The sequence below is a fragment of the Rhincodon typus genome, chromosome 24 (assembly GCF_021869965.1).
Source record: "Rhincodon typus isolate 14 chromosome 24, sRhiTyp1.1, whole genome shotgun sequence".
In the NCBI taxonomy this organism is placed as follows: Eukaryota; Metazoa; Chordata; class Chondrichthyes; order Orectolobiformes; family Rhincodontidae; genus Rhincodon; species Rhincodon typus.
The window spans coordinates 4,681,380-4,699,608 of NC_063355.1; the positions used below are offsets into that span (position 1 = coordinate 4,681,380).

Sequence of the window (18,229 nt, forward strand, 5' to 3'; positions counted from 1 at the left end):
TCACTGCCACAGAAGGCTGTGGAGGCCAGGTCATTGAGTACATTTAAGACTGAGATAGATAGGTTCTTGATTATCAAGGGGATCAAGGGTTATGGGGAGAAAGCAGGAGAATGGGGTTGAGGAACGTATCAGCCATGATTGAATGGCGGAGCAGACTTGATGGGCTGAATGGCCTAATTTCTATTCCTATATCTTATGGTCTTATGGAGATGTTGGTTTTGAATGGTATCACTGAGGGACAGTATGTATATGAGAATGATGGCGTTAGAGGCTTGGGAACTACAGAGGGAACCGTGCAGGCAGTGGAGAAGCAGCTATTCTATATGATGCTTTCACTATGTCTGGGCAGGTCAGAATATACCAAAGCAGCAAAATCCTACTTGGATAGTTTCTTCCTAAGAAACAACAAGAGTTTACCTTCTGCATAGTCAGCAAGGTCTCCTAGACATGAGATTTTGTCACTATTCCTTTCTCCAGACCAAAATGTAAAATTCCACTTGGACACTCCTTCCTCGCTCTGTAATGGGAAATTCTATTTTCACAAAGAACTGGAGAAACTCATCATTAAAGATGGTCAGAAATCGAGCCAGTGTCACCATTAGAATATAGTTTAAGCAGGAATCATTGTCTCTTTTTCCCCACCTTGCCAACAGTGGGCTATACTTCAGAAGTAGTTTGTTGGATATGAAGTGCCTGAGTTGTCATGAAGTTATGAAAGGTACTATCCAAATGCAAGTCCCTCACATCTAGGCCACTTGCTGGAACATGCAGCAGCTCTGGACTTAGATACAGAAGTTTGTAATACTAGCACGTTGATTTTGCAAGCAACTGTCTAGCCATCTACGGAGAAAGCGGGGACAAAGGGCTGTGCTATTGGACAGAGGACAGAGTACAGCCAGCAGATAACATCCGTTGAATTGTAACACATTGGTCTCGCTTGTTTTCCAATTCGGTTTAGATTTACGAAACAAATGGATGACTGAACTATCTACAATTAATCACGAGCAGTCAAGATATTATCTTTCTGACAGCGAAGGGAGCTTGCCTCTGCATTCTGTGGATCAGGTGGTAAAAGCCTGTGGCACAGAATCTATAATGACATCCGCAGCAGACAGTGAATTATAAATTCGCCATCACAGCGTGGTTAATTGTACAGTGACAGTAACAGCTCCCTTTGACATGCTGGGTGCAGCCGGGCTTTCGTGCATAATTAACACTGATTGAGATAGCAATTTGATGGTGTCGAGTCTGCTTGGAAATGCTTGTAAAACAGAACAGTTGGGCCAGAGGCACTGCCAATCTTGGGCGGCGAATGAAGGAAAGATTTCACACCCTAAATGGACCTCAATTTATTCACACAGAGTTCTTTTAAACCTCGTGCTTCCTCTTTGCTATTTCCTTTTTGCATTCCATGTGATAAAAAGACTACACTGGAACAGCAGCAGTGTCATAAAGCAGCATTGGTGGAATACATTACATCTTGTAAAGATGGAGTAGGGAAATTAGTCACTGTGGCCACGTATTATATATCTGTATGGATGTCATGTTGCAGCTCTACAGGACATTAGTTAGGCCACTTTTGGAATACTGTGTGCAATTCTGGTCTCCCTGCTCTAGGAAGGATATTGTGAAACTTGAAAGGGTTCAGAAAATATTTGCGAGGATGTTGCCCGGGTTGGAGGGTTTGAGGTCTAGGGAGAGGCTGAATAGGCTGGGGCTATTTTCCCCTGGAGCATCAGAGGCTGAGGGCTGACCTTATAGGGGTTTATAAGATCATGAGGGGCATGGATAGGGTAAATAGATAAGGTCTTTTCCCCAGGGTGGGGGGAGTCCAAAACTAGAGGGCATAAGTTTAAGGTGAGAGGGGAAAGATATAAAAGGGACCTAAGGGACAACTTTTCATGCAGAGGGTGGTGCATGTATGGAATGAGTTGCCAGAGGAAGTGGTGGAGGCTGGTACAATTACAACATTTAAAAGGCACCCGGATAGGTACATGAATAGGAAGGGTTTAGAGGGTCATGGGCTAAATGCTGGCAAACGGGACTATGGACTAGTTGGACCGAAAGGTCTGTTTCTGTGCTGTATGACTCTAGGATGTCAATGCTAGCTAGATCAGCATCAATTGCTGTTATGAGTCAACCACATTGCTGTCGGTCTGGAATCACATTTGGCCAGACCAGGTAAGGACAGCAGTTTTCTTCCCTCAAGGACATTAGTAAACCAGATGGAGTTTCATGAAAATCGACAATGGATTCATGGTCATCATCAGACTTTTAAATCCACATTTTTACTGAATTCAAATTCCACCATCTACTATGGCAGGATTCAAACCCAGGTCTCCAGAACATTACCCAAGTCTCTGGATTATTTGTCTAGTGATAACACCACTAGGCTATTGTCTTCCCTGCTCTGATTTGAAGTTTGGCTTATTAAATACAGAGTGCCGCTATGTTGAGTAATGCAGCAGACTGAATTCAACAGGGATCTGTCATTACCTTTTCTACTGCTTGCTGCATAAACAAGGAGCACAAGACATCAGCAGATTATTGACACCCAGCTCCTCACCACACGGGAACAGAAGCTCGTCACAGGAGAGTTAAACAAAACTCATTCGGCACCCTGCCCTTTCACTGGGGCAGTGAGAATCATTCACCATTCTGTGCAATACAACCATAAACTGACCCCGAGACAAGATCCTGGGCTGAACTGTTGGTAATGGCTCCTACATGGGATAATCCATCATCTCATTTAACTCTGTGACATCCTGTCACAGGCTCATGGAATGACAGCGCTACCATGCACTCATGTGAAAGTAACACCATAAATACACGCACAGCATGAGCTGATACCAGAACCCAAGGGTGAGCAGGAGAAACCACTAAAGTTGGACTGTCACAGTGTCTGCTTTCTATATAATCCATACAACCTGAATTGTCACCAGGACAAAGCCAAAAAATTCTCATAATTAACTGTGCCTAACAAAAGAGGGAAAGACTTGCATTTATGTAGTGCCTTCCACAACCTCAGTACTTCTGAAAGCATATCACAGCCAAAGGTACTTTTGAAGCGCAGTCACTTTGTACTATCGGAACCAACTTTAGCACAGCAAGATCCCACAAAGCACCGATGTAATAACGGCCAAATAACCTGCTTCACTGGTGATGACTGGGGGGATGAACGTTGGCCAGGACAACAGGGAGAAGTTCCGCCCTCTCCTTCATTTTCCTGCTTATGATACTCCACATGAACATAACCCTAAACTTTGGCCAACGAGCTATCTGACCCAACTCCTTCTTGTGGCCCACTCTCAGACTCAGTTTGTTCACATTCCTGTTGTAATTTTTCACGTTTTTCATGTGTTCTGTAATTTAGTACTTCTGTCACTGTTAGAAATGTAGGTCCCTTTAAGGTTCAAATCTGAATATCCCCAGAATTGATTGAGAGAAGGTGACTGGATGGTGTATTTACGAGTTGGGGTGTACTTTTTGAAACAAAAAAAAAATGCTGAACCAGGATGGGTATTAATGGGTCCAGGTAGCAGACCATAGATGGGGCCATAATTCCTGACTGCCTGCCTCTCTTCCACGGTTCTGTCTGTCTGTGTCTGTGTGTTCTTGGAGAGGGAGCACACAGCGTCCACTAGCACCAGGCATCTCCTTGTAACACCATGGGTGCATTAGTACCCCATCCAACACCATTCTGATTTAACCTGCTAAGTTTTCTTTATAATCTGGTTAGCGTTACAACACTCCTCGTGTGCAGTTTCATTTTTAATTTGCTTTGTAATTTATAAAGAAGGCTGGGTTCTTCCCCACTTGGCCTGTGGACAGGGAAAGGGAAATGTGGAAACTTCGGTTTGTGCTAATCTGTGGATTTACAGTAAAACCATTGTAAATCTATAAATCTTTGGTGTCTAATGTATAAATGGATATCAATCTGTTCAACTATGTCTAGATGAGATGCACGTCTGCCTGTCTGCTATGTTCTACTGTTCGTAAACTCAAGTGTGTCCCACCAAAGTCTACAACCCACTCAATTGCCAATCTGGTGCTCTCTGATCTAGTCTGACTCCCTGTCAAATTAAACCTGGATATTAAAACACTCAACCTTGTAGCCATGACTCTAATGGGTGACCAGATAGAAGCAAGAGATCCTTATTACCTTCCTTGGGCTGTCAACATAGCTGGGAGTGACGGCGACGTTTGCTCCAGAGTGCAGGGTGCTGTCAGAGGCTGGGCCAGCAACCTTCCCTGAATGGACTGCTGCCTGCTGCTCCTCAAAGCTCCTACAGGCCATTGGAAAGGAAATAAAACAGAAGGTAATGTAGCAGCAGTGATAAACTGAACCTTGCAGTTGCAATAACAGGGGATCTGAGACAGGATACGGTCCAGCATCACCAGGATCCCCTAACAAACAACAAGTGGATTGCTCGTCTCTACTCAGTTGACAATTAACCTGGTCAGACATATTATGACCCAAGTCTGGAGCAAATGGGACTTAAACCAGGGTCTTCTGATCCAGAGGTAGGGACACTACCACTGCACCACAGGAACCCAATACAGCAGTTATGAAGCAAGTATAACTGAAGGGCTCTCACTGTAATCAAGTTCTATAGTGGCTGAAGACAGCAGCTCACCACCACCTTCTCCAGGGCAATGGGCAATAAATGCTGGTCCAGCCAGCGATGCCCACATTCCATGAGTGAATCTTTAATAAAAGGGCAGCACACTAAAAGTTAGCACTGCTGCCTCACAGCACCAGGGACACGGGTTCAATTCCACCCTCAGGTGACTTGTCTGTGTGGAGTTTGCACATTCTCCCTGTGTCTGGTGGGTTTCCTCTGGGTACTCCAGTTTCCTCCAAAAGATGTGTGGGCTTGGTGGATTGGCCATGCTAAATTGCCCCATAGTGTCCAGGGATGTGTATGGTAGGTGGGTTAGCCATGAGAAATGCAGCATTACAGGGATAGGGTATGGCAGTGAGTCCGGGTGGGTTGTTCTTCAGAGAGTCAGTGTGGACTCGTTGGGCCGAATGGCCTGTTTCCGCACTGTAGGGATTCTATAAATAGGATACAAGAGAGATAGAATGAAAATCACATTCAAAAATCATCATCCAGTTGTATTACTTTGAGACCAGAGTTTTATTTACAATTTGTACTCGAGCAAAAGTCAAGTTTGAGGGGTAAAACTCAAGTCAGGTCTTTTGAAGTCAAGTGGGCAGATCATCTTTGGAATTCTTGACCCTAGAGGGCCGTGGAAGCACTGATATTAGAAATCTATCAGTCTCTGTCATGAATTTAACTACTAAAAGCATGAAGGGGCATGGGTTTAGTGCAGAAATCTGGCAGTGAGGTAGACATCAGCCATGATCCACAATGGTGGAGTAGGTTCAAGGGGCTGAATGGTCTACTCCTGCTGTTAGGTTCCTCACTGCAAACTACTCATAAAGGCACGGACACCAGTTGCTGGATGTGGTCCTGAATTCAGCAGGGTCTAGCTGTCCTGGGCTGCATTTCTAATGCTTAAATGAGTAGCAATTGTGAAAACAACTCTCTCACGAACCTTACTCCCCAAACAAGGCACATGAAAAATGAAAGATTTCAGGTGTTGACTCTTTTACAAGATCAACTATTACTGGAATTTTCATTCATTCACAGAACATGGCATGCTGGCCATTTCTTGCCCATCCCTATAGCTGCCCCTTGAGAAGGTGGTGGTGATCTGCCTCCTTGAACCACTGCTGTCCACTTGCTGTGGGTTGACCCACAATGCCCTTAGGGAGGAAATTCCAGGATTGTGACCCAGCAACAGCAAAGGAACACAGATAGATTTCCAAGTCAGGGTGGTGAGTGGCTGGGAGGGGAACTTGCAAGTGGTGCTGGTCCTAGGAACATTCTATCCTTGTCCTTCCAGAGGGAAGTGGTCATGAGTTTGGAAGCTGCTGTCTGAGGATCTTTGCTGAATTTCTGCAGAGCATCTTGTAGATAGTATACGCGCTGCTACTGAACGTTGGTGGTGGCAGTGAATATTTGGTATTACTGTATTTGTAGTATCTATAGTATGTATTTTTCAAAGATCCACAACTTGCCCAGCTCTGGAATCTCCACCAAAATGGCAGGTTCTGTTCGATATCCCAATCCTTCAGTGTAAAATAAACTCTCTCCATTTTCACCCTGCCAGTAAAACAGGGCAAAGCCCACACTTTTTCAGGTTACTTTGGTTCACATTCTGTCTGTGAAAGCGTCGGAGATTTCAATCTGTATTCCTCAGATCCAGTGGGGTCCCACAGATCAAAAAATCTTCATCGCCAACTGGGCTGTAACATGGAACTAACTGGGAGGGAACGGATTGAAAATGTTAAACAATCCAAGGGGTTAATCCAAATAAAATGTGGAATAAAAATCTCTGAGCAATTCAGAGAGAAGAGTGAATTTAGCGGATGTGTTTACTGGAGACCATGTAATGAAGCAGATCACCCTGATTGAGGTCTCAATTACAACTGAATGAAGACTGGCATTTCTGACATGCTTTCTCCTCAGTGTAAATTCAATTGGGTTAATGATTTCCACTTCACTCAAACCCCAGTCCAAACAGCAAATAAAGGGTAAAGCTCCCTTCCACGGCAAGAGCAGTGAGCTTTCTGAGGTAGGAAAGGAGCAAGGGAGGGAGTAAGGTGCCGAGGGAGAGAAGGAGAGAGGGAGGGACGAAGGAATGAAGAAAGAGAGAGAGATGGAGAGAGGAAGGGAGAGAATTATAATCTAACGGCTTCTTCAGTCACAGAGGAAATCATGATGAATGATGTGGAACTGACCGCTCAGAGCAAAGGAGGTCTCACCTCTGGTTAGCTTCCATCTCCAACAAGGCCGACAGAGCTGATGTTCCCTTCTTCCCGAGAGGCGGACCTGCTGGTTCAGTGGGATAGTTCGAAAGGGGCCCGGTCACCTGCAGTCCTTTAATGGGAGCCCCCTTCTGAAAGATGAATTGCAAAAACCACATGGATTAAACAAACCTTAAGCATCACGTTCATGACCAGCTGAAAGCCAATTATGAGACCATTAGATATTGCAGCAGAATTAGGCCATTCGGTCCATCATGTCTGCTCCACCATTCGATCATGGCTGATATGTTTCTCAAACCTATTCTCCTGCCTTCTCCCCTTGCTTCCCTTACTAATCAGGAACCTATCTCTGTCTTAAATACACTCAATTACTTGGCCTCCACAGTCTTTCTGTGGCAATAAGTTCCACAGATTCACTATCTTCTTGCTGAAGAAATTCCTCCTCATCTCAGTTTACTCTGAGGCTGTGCCCTCGAGGCATACTAGTGGAAACATCATTCCCATATCCACTTTATCCAGGTCTCTCAGTATTCTGTAGGTTTCAATCAGATCTCCCCTCATCCTTCTAAACTCCATTAAGTACAGACCCAGAGTCCTCAACCATCCTCATATGACTAGCCCTTCATCCCTGGGATCATTCTTGTAAACCTCCTTTGGAGCACCCCCCCGGACATGCCCAAGACCAGCAGATCCTTCCTTAAACATGGGGTCCAAAACTGCTCACTATATTCCAAATGCAGCCTGATCACAGCCTTGTATGGCCTCAGCAGTACATCACTGCTCTTGTAGGCTAACCCTCCTGAAATGAATGCCAACATTGCATTTGCTTTCTTAACTGCCAACATGTTAACCTTAAGAGAATCCTGAACTAGACCTAGAAGTCCCTTTCTGCTTCACATTTCTAAAGCCTTTCTCCATTTAGAAAATAGCCTATGTCTCTATTCTTCGTATCAAAGTGCATAACCTCACAGCTTCCCACATTGTATTCCATCTGCCACTTCTTTGCCTACTCTCTTAGCCTGTCCAAGTTCCTCTGCAGCCTCCTCACTTCCTCAACACCTGACCCTCCACCTATCTTTGTGTCATCTGCAAACTTAGCAGCAATGCCTTCAGTTCCTTCGTCCAGATTGTTAAAGTGTGACGTAAACAATGTGGTGCCAACACTGACCTCTGCGCAACTCCAGTAGTCAGTGCCTGCTATCCTTCCTCAGAATATATGGGAAAAAGTTGGTTTTTATGCAGAAGATAGGGTGTGGGGGCATGGGGTAAGGAGTAAATGATAGGTGGTGATAGAGCCCAAAGAGAGAGAAGAGCATTGGACAAAGGAGTGGATAACAATCTGGTTGGGAGGATGAATAGTTATTAATGGGGACTATTAGTGGCTAACAATGGGTTGTGTGTAATAGCAGACTCTGTGATAATGAGGCCTGATGTGTGGGAGTAGCTGTAAGGATGTGGGAGAACTCAAGCCCTAATGGTGTTGAACTTGATACTTAGTCCAGAAGGTTGCAGAGTTCCCAAGCAGAAAATGAAGGGTTGTTCTTCCATGCTGCACCGAGCTTCGCTGGAGCACTGCAACAAGCCTGAGACAGAGATGTTGGTCAGGGAACAGGGGTGGTGTGTTGAAGAAGCAGGCAACTGGAAACTCAGGGTCATTTTTGTGGGCAGAACATATCACCCTATCTTCTCCATATAAACCAACATTTTCATAGCTACCATCAGTTCTGAGGAAGGGTCACTGGACCTGAAACGTTAACTCTGATTTCTCTTCACAGATGCTGCCAGACCCGCTGAGCTTTTCCAGCTATTTCTGTTTTTGTTGGGCAATGTTAATCCCTTTCCTCCCTTACTAAATGGGATAACTGGCTCTCAAGTCCAATGGGATAGTAAAGAACTGATAAAAGCTCATTCAGTCAGAGCAATGCTGGGCAGCTGCCAAACATTAAAACAGCTCGCCCCAGTCAGGTCATTTACACACGCCACTGTCTGAGTCACCCCGATGGCAATAAGGGGTGTCCCCCTGGAAGGTGGGACAGCAGACTCACCCGGATGATTCGGTCTGAGCGATGGCGTCTCCGGATTCGGTTCAAACCTTCCACGAAGCGAATGAAGCCATCCAGGAGCTGCCACTCCTCCTGGTCGGAGCGGAGCTTCTCTCCGTAAACATCACAGCGGCTCTCTCCCTCCACGATCCGCTTGGTAGCTGTTACACAGGCCGGCAGCAGCAGGAACCTTGTTCTCCAGAACTTCAGGGATTCTATCAGACTTGGAAACAACAAATCGAAAACGGGAAGATTTACACATCGCTATCAGGGTATCACCTACTTCGAGCACAACTTGCATCGATGTCGCATTTTTATTAAAGCAAACTACCCAGAATGCTTCACAGGAGCGCTGCCAGATAAAATTTGATGCAGAGATGATAGAGAAATGAGTGACCAAAATCTTGGTCAAAGACTTTTTTTTTTTACAAGAGCATCTTAAAGGCAAGTTCCTCTCCAAGCCACTGACTTGGAAATATATCACTGTTCCTTCAGTGTCGCTGGGCCAGAATCCTGGAATTCCCTCCCTCATGGCATTGTGGGTCAACTCACAGCACATGAACTGTAGCAAATCAAGATGGCAGCTCACCACCACCTTCTCAAGGGCAACTGGGGACGGACAATAAATGCTGGTCTAGCCAGCGACACCCACATCCAAGAGGAAAAAAAAATGGAGGACAGCAAGGTGGAAAGATTTAGAGAGGGAGTTCAACAGCTTAAAGTCGAGATGGCATTAGGTACGACCAATGACGGAGCAATTAAATGGAGTGGGTGGGGTGGCAGGAGAATGGTTCAATGAAATGTTCTCTTTAAGATGGTTGGAAGTCCGCAGATAGAGAAAAAAAATGGGAGAGAATGTCAGTTAAGAGGTCATAATTGGTGGATGTGGAGGTCTGGGAGACTTGCATCGATACAGGAGAGTACATAGATAGGGAGGGGAGAGGCCACAGAGATTTGGATGAACTCCAAACAACAGAGACTGCCAGGTGGAATGTCAGCCGAGAGATCAATGGAATAGACAAGGCTAGAGGCAAGTGGTATATCACAGATCAAGGGCACAAGCAAAAATCTCCTTGTTATTGAGATTTCTAATCTTGGCCTGGTCTCCAGTTGACTCCTACTTACACACAGGGACTCTCACACAGCATGTAGCTCTGAAAAGTTTCCCACTAAGTCTGCAGTTGGCATCCACAACATTCTCCAGTGTCCTTCTCTCAGTGGGAGTCTGGCACCTCGCTGCATCCTTTTATCCGTGCGGGAGGTTCAATGCTTCAGAGCAGGACAACTTTCACCCATCATCGGTGGGTCTGACAGAGCAACCGGAACCCTTGAGGGAGCTCAGAGACAGGAAGTTGGCCAGGAGTGGGACGAGGGGGGAGGGATGTACCTGAAATCCTCGGAGCCCGATGAGCAGATGTACTGATCCAGGTAATTCCACTTGTACTCTTCCAGCCGCTCGTGTGAGAACTCCACCCAGCACGACACAAACTCAGTATTGGAATGTGGTGGGCACAGGCTGTAGGTATACTGGATCTGAGCCGACTCGTATGGGTACCTAAAACCAGACAAAAAAATATAGCCGTCCTCAGTCAATCACAGCCCCTGTGCGATGCCTTCACCCTTGTCAGTTTCTGCAATCTCTTCTTTCCTGTCTCCCCCCACCCTCCACCCCACCTGCAGCATTCCCGGAATGAGGGGATCTCCAGGACAGCCTGCTTTTCAAAACCACTGGCCAAATCTTCCCATCAGCAGAGACTGAATGTACAACTCCAGGTGTCGGGACCCTGAAGCACAGACCCACTTGGGAATTGTCCAGGAAGGTTCAACTTCCGCCGGGCAATTTCCCAGCTCCCTGGAACGCTCCATGAAAATCGCTGGCTCGGAGCTAGAGACAGATGGCTTGGAGGTATGTATCTGGGTCCTTACCCAGGAAACTCTGTACAGTTGTGGGGGCCACATAAAAGGTAGCATGTGAATGTACTGGAGAAAGCACAGAGTGAATGGTTTCAGGAATGAGAAACTTCTGTGATGAGGATAGATTGAAGAAGATAGGACTGTTCCCTTTAGAAAGGAGACTGAGAGGAGAGCTGATGGAGCTTCTCCAAAATCATGAGGGGACCGGATAGAGGGAGAAACGGTTTGTGTTCATAAATAAAAACAATCAACAAGGCATAGATTTAAAGTGACATGCAAAAGAAGCAAATGGTGATGAAAGAAAATCTTTTTTTACACCACAAATAGTTAGGGTCTGGAATGCACTGGAGGAAATGTGTTCAATTGATGCAGTCAAAAGGGGCACTGGATGGTTATTTGGATAGAAGTGGTGTGCAAGGGTATGGGGAGAAAGCAGGAGATAGGTGTTAGGCAACAGAACCACTATAGGCATGATGAGCCAAACGGCCTCCTTCTGTGCTGTAACAAATCTTTGAAATGTTGGTCAGGTTAAAACTGAGGCTAACATTTGGGGAACTGCTCAACTCAACAGACACCCCTCTGTCACTCCCTCACAGCCCTCCCCTGCCAACCTCACTCTGAACCCAGCTAACCCTACCAACCATCTGACCACCCTCTGTGTCCCTCACCTGCAAAAACCCCCCCCGCCCCCAACTGTCTGAATACCCAGCCAACCTCACTACACCACCCACCGACTCCCCACTTGATGCTGGGTGAATGAGTGCGGAAGGGCCCTGAGTTGGCATGGAGGGTAATGAGGGGGGTTTGTTGGGTTGGTTCAGGAAACATGAAAGTGGCACAGGGAATGGGTAGGGGCAGGGATGGGGTGTGATGTGGGAGGGCTAGACCATCCAAAAGAGAATGGGAGAACTGGCAACGGTATCTCAAAGAGCTGAGCAGGGCTTTTACCCAGCCTGCCCCGACACTCGACAGGGCCTGTGGTCACCTTCAAACTCACCACTGGGGGGCAGTCAGCCTGATGCCAAGTTGTGAATTGTGACGTAACATGCCTTTAAGAGAGATCTGCTGTATCCTGGTTCTCTTGAAGAGAGGTGCTGTAAACCTGGTGCAGAGGTGTCTGCTCCATGGAAACTGATTAAATAACTTTGGGTTTTTTTTAAATTAGGCAAAGGAAGCATGAATGGGTGGAGTCAGGCTCACACAAACCCAGGTTTTAGTTTTGCTTTTAGTGTTGAAGTTGGGGTTTTTGGGAGTTGAAGCTGCCAGATACAGCACTCTCTCTGCTGTTGGGAAAAGCTGGAGTTCTCTCTCTACTGCTAGATTCATTCTGTCAGTGTTCCTTCTCCTGGACTGGAAACAGCAAGTAATGGAAATCTCTTTTGCTGAATTTGCCTGTGCCTAGAGTGCGTTTATGGGATGCTGCTATATTGGAACAGTTGATTAGTCATTAAATAATATATTATTTTGTTAAGTATTTTGATAGAGTTAAAGTTATACCAATTCTTTTCTTTTTTGTTTGTATTTTAACTCTGGGTCTTTTTTTTATTCATTTGTGTGATGTGGGTGTTGCTGGTTGTACCAGCATTACTTGCCCATCCCTGATTGCCCTTGAGAAGGCGGTGGTGAGTTGCCGTCTTGAACCGCGGCAGTCCAGCTGCTGAGTTGACCCACAATGCCATTAGGGAGGGAATTCCAGGATTGTGACCCAGTGACAGTGAAGGAATGGCGATATATTTCCAAGTCAGGGTGGTGAGTGGCTTGGAGGGGAACTTGCAGGGGGTGGTGTTCCCATATACATCTAGAAGGACAAGGGCAGCAGGTAAGTGGTTGTGGGTTTGGAAGGTGTGGTATAAGAATAAAGTGTGTTTTTCTTAAAGCCTAGTAGTTTGACCAATCAAATCACATCCAGAACACAGCTCGTTACACTTGCCTTTAAATAAGAGAAAAGTTAGGATCTAGGCTCTCTCCTTGATATGTTTTGAGGGGGTTTGGTCTGGTCCATAACAGCATACCTCCCCAGAATGAACGCAACACTAAAAGAGGCCACTTATAACAAAATAGGCTGCTTGTGACTCCAGAGGCCTGCTTCAGCGGTGAATCTCGGACTTCTCATTTTGAAACCGTGTCCCCTTGTTCCAGATTCCCCCATGGGGTTCATCCTCTCAGCATGCACTCAATCAAGACAGCTCAATAAGATCACCTCTCATTCTTCTAAACTTCAACTAGTCTTGGCGCAATTTGTTCAACATCTCCTCACGAGACAACCCCTTTGTCCAAGGGATCAGCTGAGTGAACCTACTCTGAACTGTTTCCAATGTAAGTACATCCCTGCACAAGTAAGGAGACCACACTATCGTCTCACCTATGGCCTGCACAGCTGGAGCAAGTCTTCTCAATGTTAATAATCCATCCTCTTTTGTAATAAAGGCTAACATCCTATTTGTCTTTCTAACTACTTGCTATCCCTGCACGTTGACTTTATGTGATTCTTGTTCAAGGCACCCAGATCCCTCTGTACCACAGTGCTCTGCAGTCTCTCACCATTTACATTGTATTCTATTAATCTTCCTGTGTAAGCACACAGCCTCATATTTTCTCACATTATACTCCACCATTTCCCCACTCACTTAACCCATCTCTGACCCCTTGAAACTTGCTTTTCTACCTATCTTTGCAAACTGGCTTCAAAACACTCAGTCCCTTCATCCAGGCCATTGGTAAACATTGTAAATAGTCAAGCCACTAACAGTGAATCACAGAACTGTTATGGTGTAGAAAGAGGCCATTCGGCCCATTGTGCTTGTAGCATTCTACTGGTTACAGATTGCCAACCTGAAAATGACCATTTATCTGTTTCCTGTCAATTAGACAGTCCTCTATCCATGCTAATATCTCATCATCAATTTCACCAGCAGCGTAGCTAAACCACAAGGGAAGGAAAAGTACAGGAGACCACGTCATGAAAGGGGGTAGGTAGTGTACACTTCAGTGACTGCAAAGTGCTTTGGGATATCCTGAAAAGGTGCTACTTAAATGCAATTTGTCTCGCTCTTTTCTTCTTAGATACACAAATATGGTACAGTCTTGCCATGTAGGGCAGCAGCCCTTGTGAGAACTAGGGGAATGCTCTACTCAGACATGCTTCGGCCTGCTAAGGGATTAATATCCACTTTACAGACTAGGATAAAAGTATCTGGTGCTGACATGAGCACACTGTAACCCTGAGCTGCCCACTTTAAAATTTCCAGTCCTGCTCTTATTTTCCAATCTGAGTTTGTGCTCGCCTTTTACTTTGCAGAAGACATAAAAAAATGGGGTAAAAAGCCTACCCCCATCTTGGGTGAAGTTACCCAACAACGTAAATGACAGGGCTGGACCTGTTGCCTCGCACTTACTTTGGGAGGTAGCGGGTGACAGTTATGATCTTGTCCTTTAAGCAGACTTTATGAAAGGTGCGGCCCATGCTCAGCCAATAGGCAGTCTCCTCCTCCTCCAACTTGTTCCTGGATACCAGGCCTGCAGACATGAGGATTACATGGGTCATTGAACAGGCATTTCACACCTAAAGCAAACACAGCAAGTGCAGGAGGAACTCAGCAGGTCTGGCAGCATTTGAGGAGAGAGAAATGGAACTAAAGTTTGTCATATCGAATGCAAAACACTGTTTCTCTCACCACAAACCAGACCTGTCTTGTTGGTACAGTTTTTGTTTCAGATTTCCAGCATCTGCAGTATTCAAAATTTTATTTCATCTGGAAGGATTCCTTTGATTAAGTGCAGTGTGTCTTAATTTGTGGAGAAATCCCACTATCTTTCTGGCTGGGCCCAGGGGATCTACGCAATGTGATCTACCACAGAGACTGGTCATAGTCCAGTGACTGATGGTGGCCATGAGATTGTGGAGACTTGGTTTACTGTCAGTGTACATGCTGACTTTCAACTTGTAGCTCGGCATTACACTTACCCCCCCTGCCACTGGGACTTGGAAATCAGTGGATTAAACACTTGCCTTTTACCCCACAACACTCCCCAGTGATGACTGAATCCCCACAGTGTGGAAGCAGGCCATTCGACCCATTGAGTCCTCACTGACCTTTTGAAGAGCATCCCAGCAACCCTATCCCTGTAACCCTGCATTTCCCAGGTCAATCCACCCTAACCTGCACATCTTTGGACTGTGGGAGGAAACCAGAGCAACTGGAGAAAACCCACGCAGACAGTCGCCCGAGGAATTGAACTCGGGTCCCTGGTGCTGTGAGGCAGCAGTGCTAACCACTGAGCCACCGTGCCACCCCAATGATGGTCTTGGAAGAGGAGTCAGTCTTGTAGCTCCCCCTGATCCTGTTCCACTGTTCATTGAGATTACAACTGAACAGTGAGGTCTCTAACACTGTCACCTTTCCCCCATGTCATCATTCAGGATCATTTCCACCCACCATCTTTAAGGGTCTGAGTTGGATTGGGTTTCCATTTCCACTGGGTGCAAGCATCCAGGACTTGGCTTTTCAAAGCGTGCTGGGCAACTTGGCACCTCTGGGGATGGCAGCGCTGGAACCAGGAGAAGCTACATGAATGTAGCAAGGGCAGCTGACAGAGTCTGAGTTATAAGCTGCTGCTTTGGCCCTGTCCCTGACCAGGAGCACTCTGTACAGCCATAGTGAGAAAGATTCTATGTGCTTTCACCAAATGGAGTCAGGGGAAGGGGGAAAAAAATCCATTACCGCAGCAACAACAGGCAGCCATGGGCACAAGTGCTCGGTGCAGAGTGCCAGGAGTGGTTTAAAATACCCACCCATACCCCCACAGAGGGTGGGTGTGAAACCCTGGAGTGGCACTCGAGGTGGGGGGAGGAGATGGTACCAAACCTGCGAGGGATGCCCCCAACCTGCAGCAGTGATGCAGAGGATGGGTTAATGAAGTGATGGACATGGGTCGTCCCAAACATAACAGCAGGACTTTCATGCCCCTGCCTTAAAATGGAGGGAGGTTCACAGGAATACCCGCTATAGGGGCTCATGATGGTGATACCACCAACAGTTACAAAAATGTTGAGGTTCCTGAAACCGTTCCTACTTCTTTGTGCTGAATTCCCTCCTGTGAAAACGGGGTCCGGGTCCCAACTCATCTCCTGCAGTCCAGCCCAACAATTATCCTTTATGATTAAGCTCAGGCACCGAAGGCTATTGAGCAGTTGAGCACATCACAGTCGGTCTAGCGCACTCTCACAGGTACACACAGGAGAGAAACTCGAATGGCCACCCAGGGGGAACTGAAGGCTCCACTGACACCACACAGAAACCTACCAAATGTGAGGCTCCTTACCTCGTGTGTAGAGGGGGCTACTGCTGAGCGGTGCAGAGGCTGCAGTACTCGATAGCTTGTTCTTGCTCTGGACGATGATCTGATAGCCCTGCATGAGGCGCTGGCAAATAAACTCCTCAAATACCTGCTGGGCTGTCATGACAGGTCCATCCTCCTCTCTCCTGTAAACCAGCAGGATACACAGGTCAGAAAAATGATTCCCCTTTGCTCTCTCCTTCAGGCCAACAGTGAGAAATACTTCATTCCCTTCATGGGGTAGCAAGTGTCCAGCTCCAGCCTGTATATCATCATGGAAACATACTTCCCACAACAGAATCCAGGCCCAAACCTGCCCAGTCTGTTCAATGGAGTGTTTAGGTTATCAGCCTATCCCTGTTCTAAGGGAAAACTGAATTCTCGCTGTTGCAATATTACAGAGGATGAGCTTCCGTCCCATTTATATTTCAGCAACCCCTCCTGTTTTGTACTCTGTAAATTTGGCACAACTTCCTGCATCACTGCATGGCAACAGCACTGAATAGTGTGTTTAACCAGACGGCGTATGGTTCCCTCCTCAAATCAGACAGACCCTCCCCCCGACACCCTCTAAAAACCAGTCAGACCCCACTCCCAACCCGAACCAGCCCTGTTACCGCCTGTTAAGCCAGGCTTGCGTTTATATAGCCACCTTCCACATTGTGAGGAGATCCTGAGAGGTACCTCCAACACTGCTGCACTCTCTCAGCACTGCACTGCTGTTACCAGGCTGCACCTCTGATCAGCTTGACCCTAAATCGGGACCTTCAGGGCTGGAAACTACCCAGGGGGCCACAGCGAAGGTGGTGTACATAACCCCGGCTGAGCTACTAGCTGGGCATCGCAAAGGCTGACACAGCATCCAACCCACTTCCCAGACGGTAGTCTCTGTGGTCACTGTATTGTTGTAAGAGGGTCTAGGCAGGCAGGAGAGAGACCCCGTTACTGCACAAAGTGATCTTTCTTTCTACTAGTCTGATGATAGCTGTCAATGCATGTTGTTTCAGACAAGATACAGTGACCAGTTTCTCCTGTGGCTGTTCTTTGAGGTGGTCAGTCAGTCAGTGGTAGGGTACAGTCACACCCAGCTTGAGAATTTCACTTTGTTCCTTCCAGTGCCCCTGCACTGAGGATTAATCACATTCACTTCCATCTCCTGCAAAGTTTTCACTTTGAGATGTTCTACCCTTTTCCAATCCAGGCAGCCGAGAACCAACACTAGCCAGTGGGTGCAGATCGAAGCTCCCTTGATGCTGTCTGAACCATGTATGGACCTCCGAGGGCAGTCCTGCTCCCCTCTGCCCAATGGTAGAACGTCCCAAAGCAGCTCGTGAGCTCTCAGCAACACGGAGTATGATCGTGCAGGTTTCAGAGCCCAGTCCGCACCCAAACTGGTTTGGGACTATCCCATCGTATTTTGTCAAAGTCAACTCACAGGCTTCCATCTGATTACTCAGAACTGATCACTGCCTCCAGAATCCCTGCTGCTGCTTTGTTTTCACTCTCACAGGCTGAATGAATGTTGGAAGGGTTTGCCTTCTTTTCATGCTGCCCTCTACCCCTCCCACCCACTGAATCACCCGCCACCGAATCAGCCCCAAATCCGCCCCCCACCATGGGATCACCCACCAATTCTGAAGAGGACCTCCTCCGAAATGTTGGCTTCTCTTTTGCTCCCATGATGCTCGCTTACCTTGATCCAGTGTGTGACCTCAGTGAGCTGTTCAAATCTGTAAATCCACATCATTGCAAAGACTGTGTTGGCTTCGGAATGTGTAATGACACCCACCTCCTCCCCGTGACTGCATCCTTAGATGAAATACTCATCACCGCTTGTGATCCAAGACCCGATACCCCTGGAACCAGCTGCCAAGGCTACGTATGACTGACGCCAATGTGGTCAAACTCCTGTACATACTGCTCCCTCATCACCTTTACCCCTGCCTTTAACTGACACCCTGCCTTCCAAAACATTTCACATGCTTTTCCTGGGTCATCCCATGCCCCTTAGAATCATAGAATCCCTACAGTGTGGATGCAGGCCACTTGGCCCATCGGGTCTACACCAACCCTCTGAAGAGAATCCCTACCCAGACCC

General features: G+C 46.8%; 1 protein-coding gene across 1 annotated transcript in view; it reads right to left on the reverse strand.

Annotated features, from left to right (window-relative positions):
• The window catches only part of depdc5 (DEP domain containing 5, GATOR1 subcomplex subunit), a 132,019-nt gene that overhangs the window by 11,112 nt on the left and 102,678 nt on the right, over positions 1-18,229 (reverse strand). The window contains exons 24-30 of the mRNA XM_048611691.1: positions 16,117-16,277; positions 14,190-14,310; positions 10,268-10,435; positions 8,884-9,103; positions 6,836-6,969; positions 4,163-4,286; positions 418-517 (exon numbers count right to left, since the gene is read on the reverse strand). Coding sequence (XP_048467648.1) covers positions 418-517; positions 4,163-4,286; positions 6,836-6,969; positions 8,884-9,103; positions 10,268-10,435; positions 14,190-14,310; positions 16,117-16,277 — 1,028 coding nt within the window. The remainder of the gene's footprint in view (positions 1-417; positions 518-4,162; positions 4,287-6,835; positions 6,970-8,883; positions 9,104-10,267; positions 10,436-14,189; positions 14,311-16,116; positions 16,278-18,229) is intronic.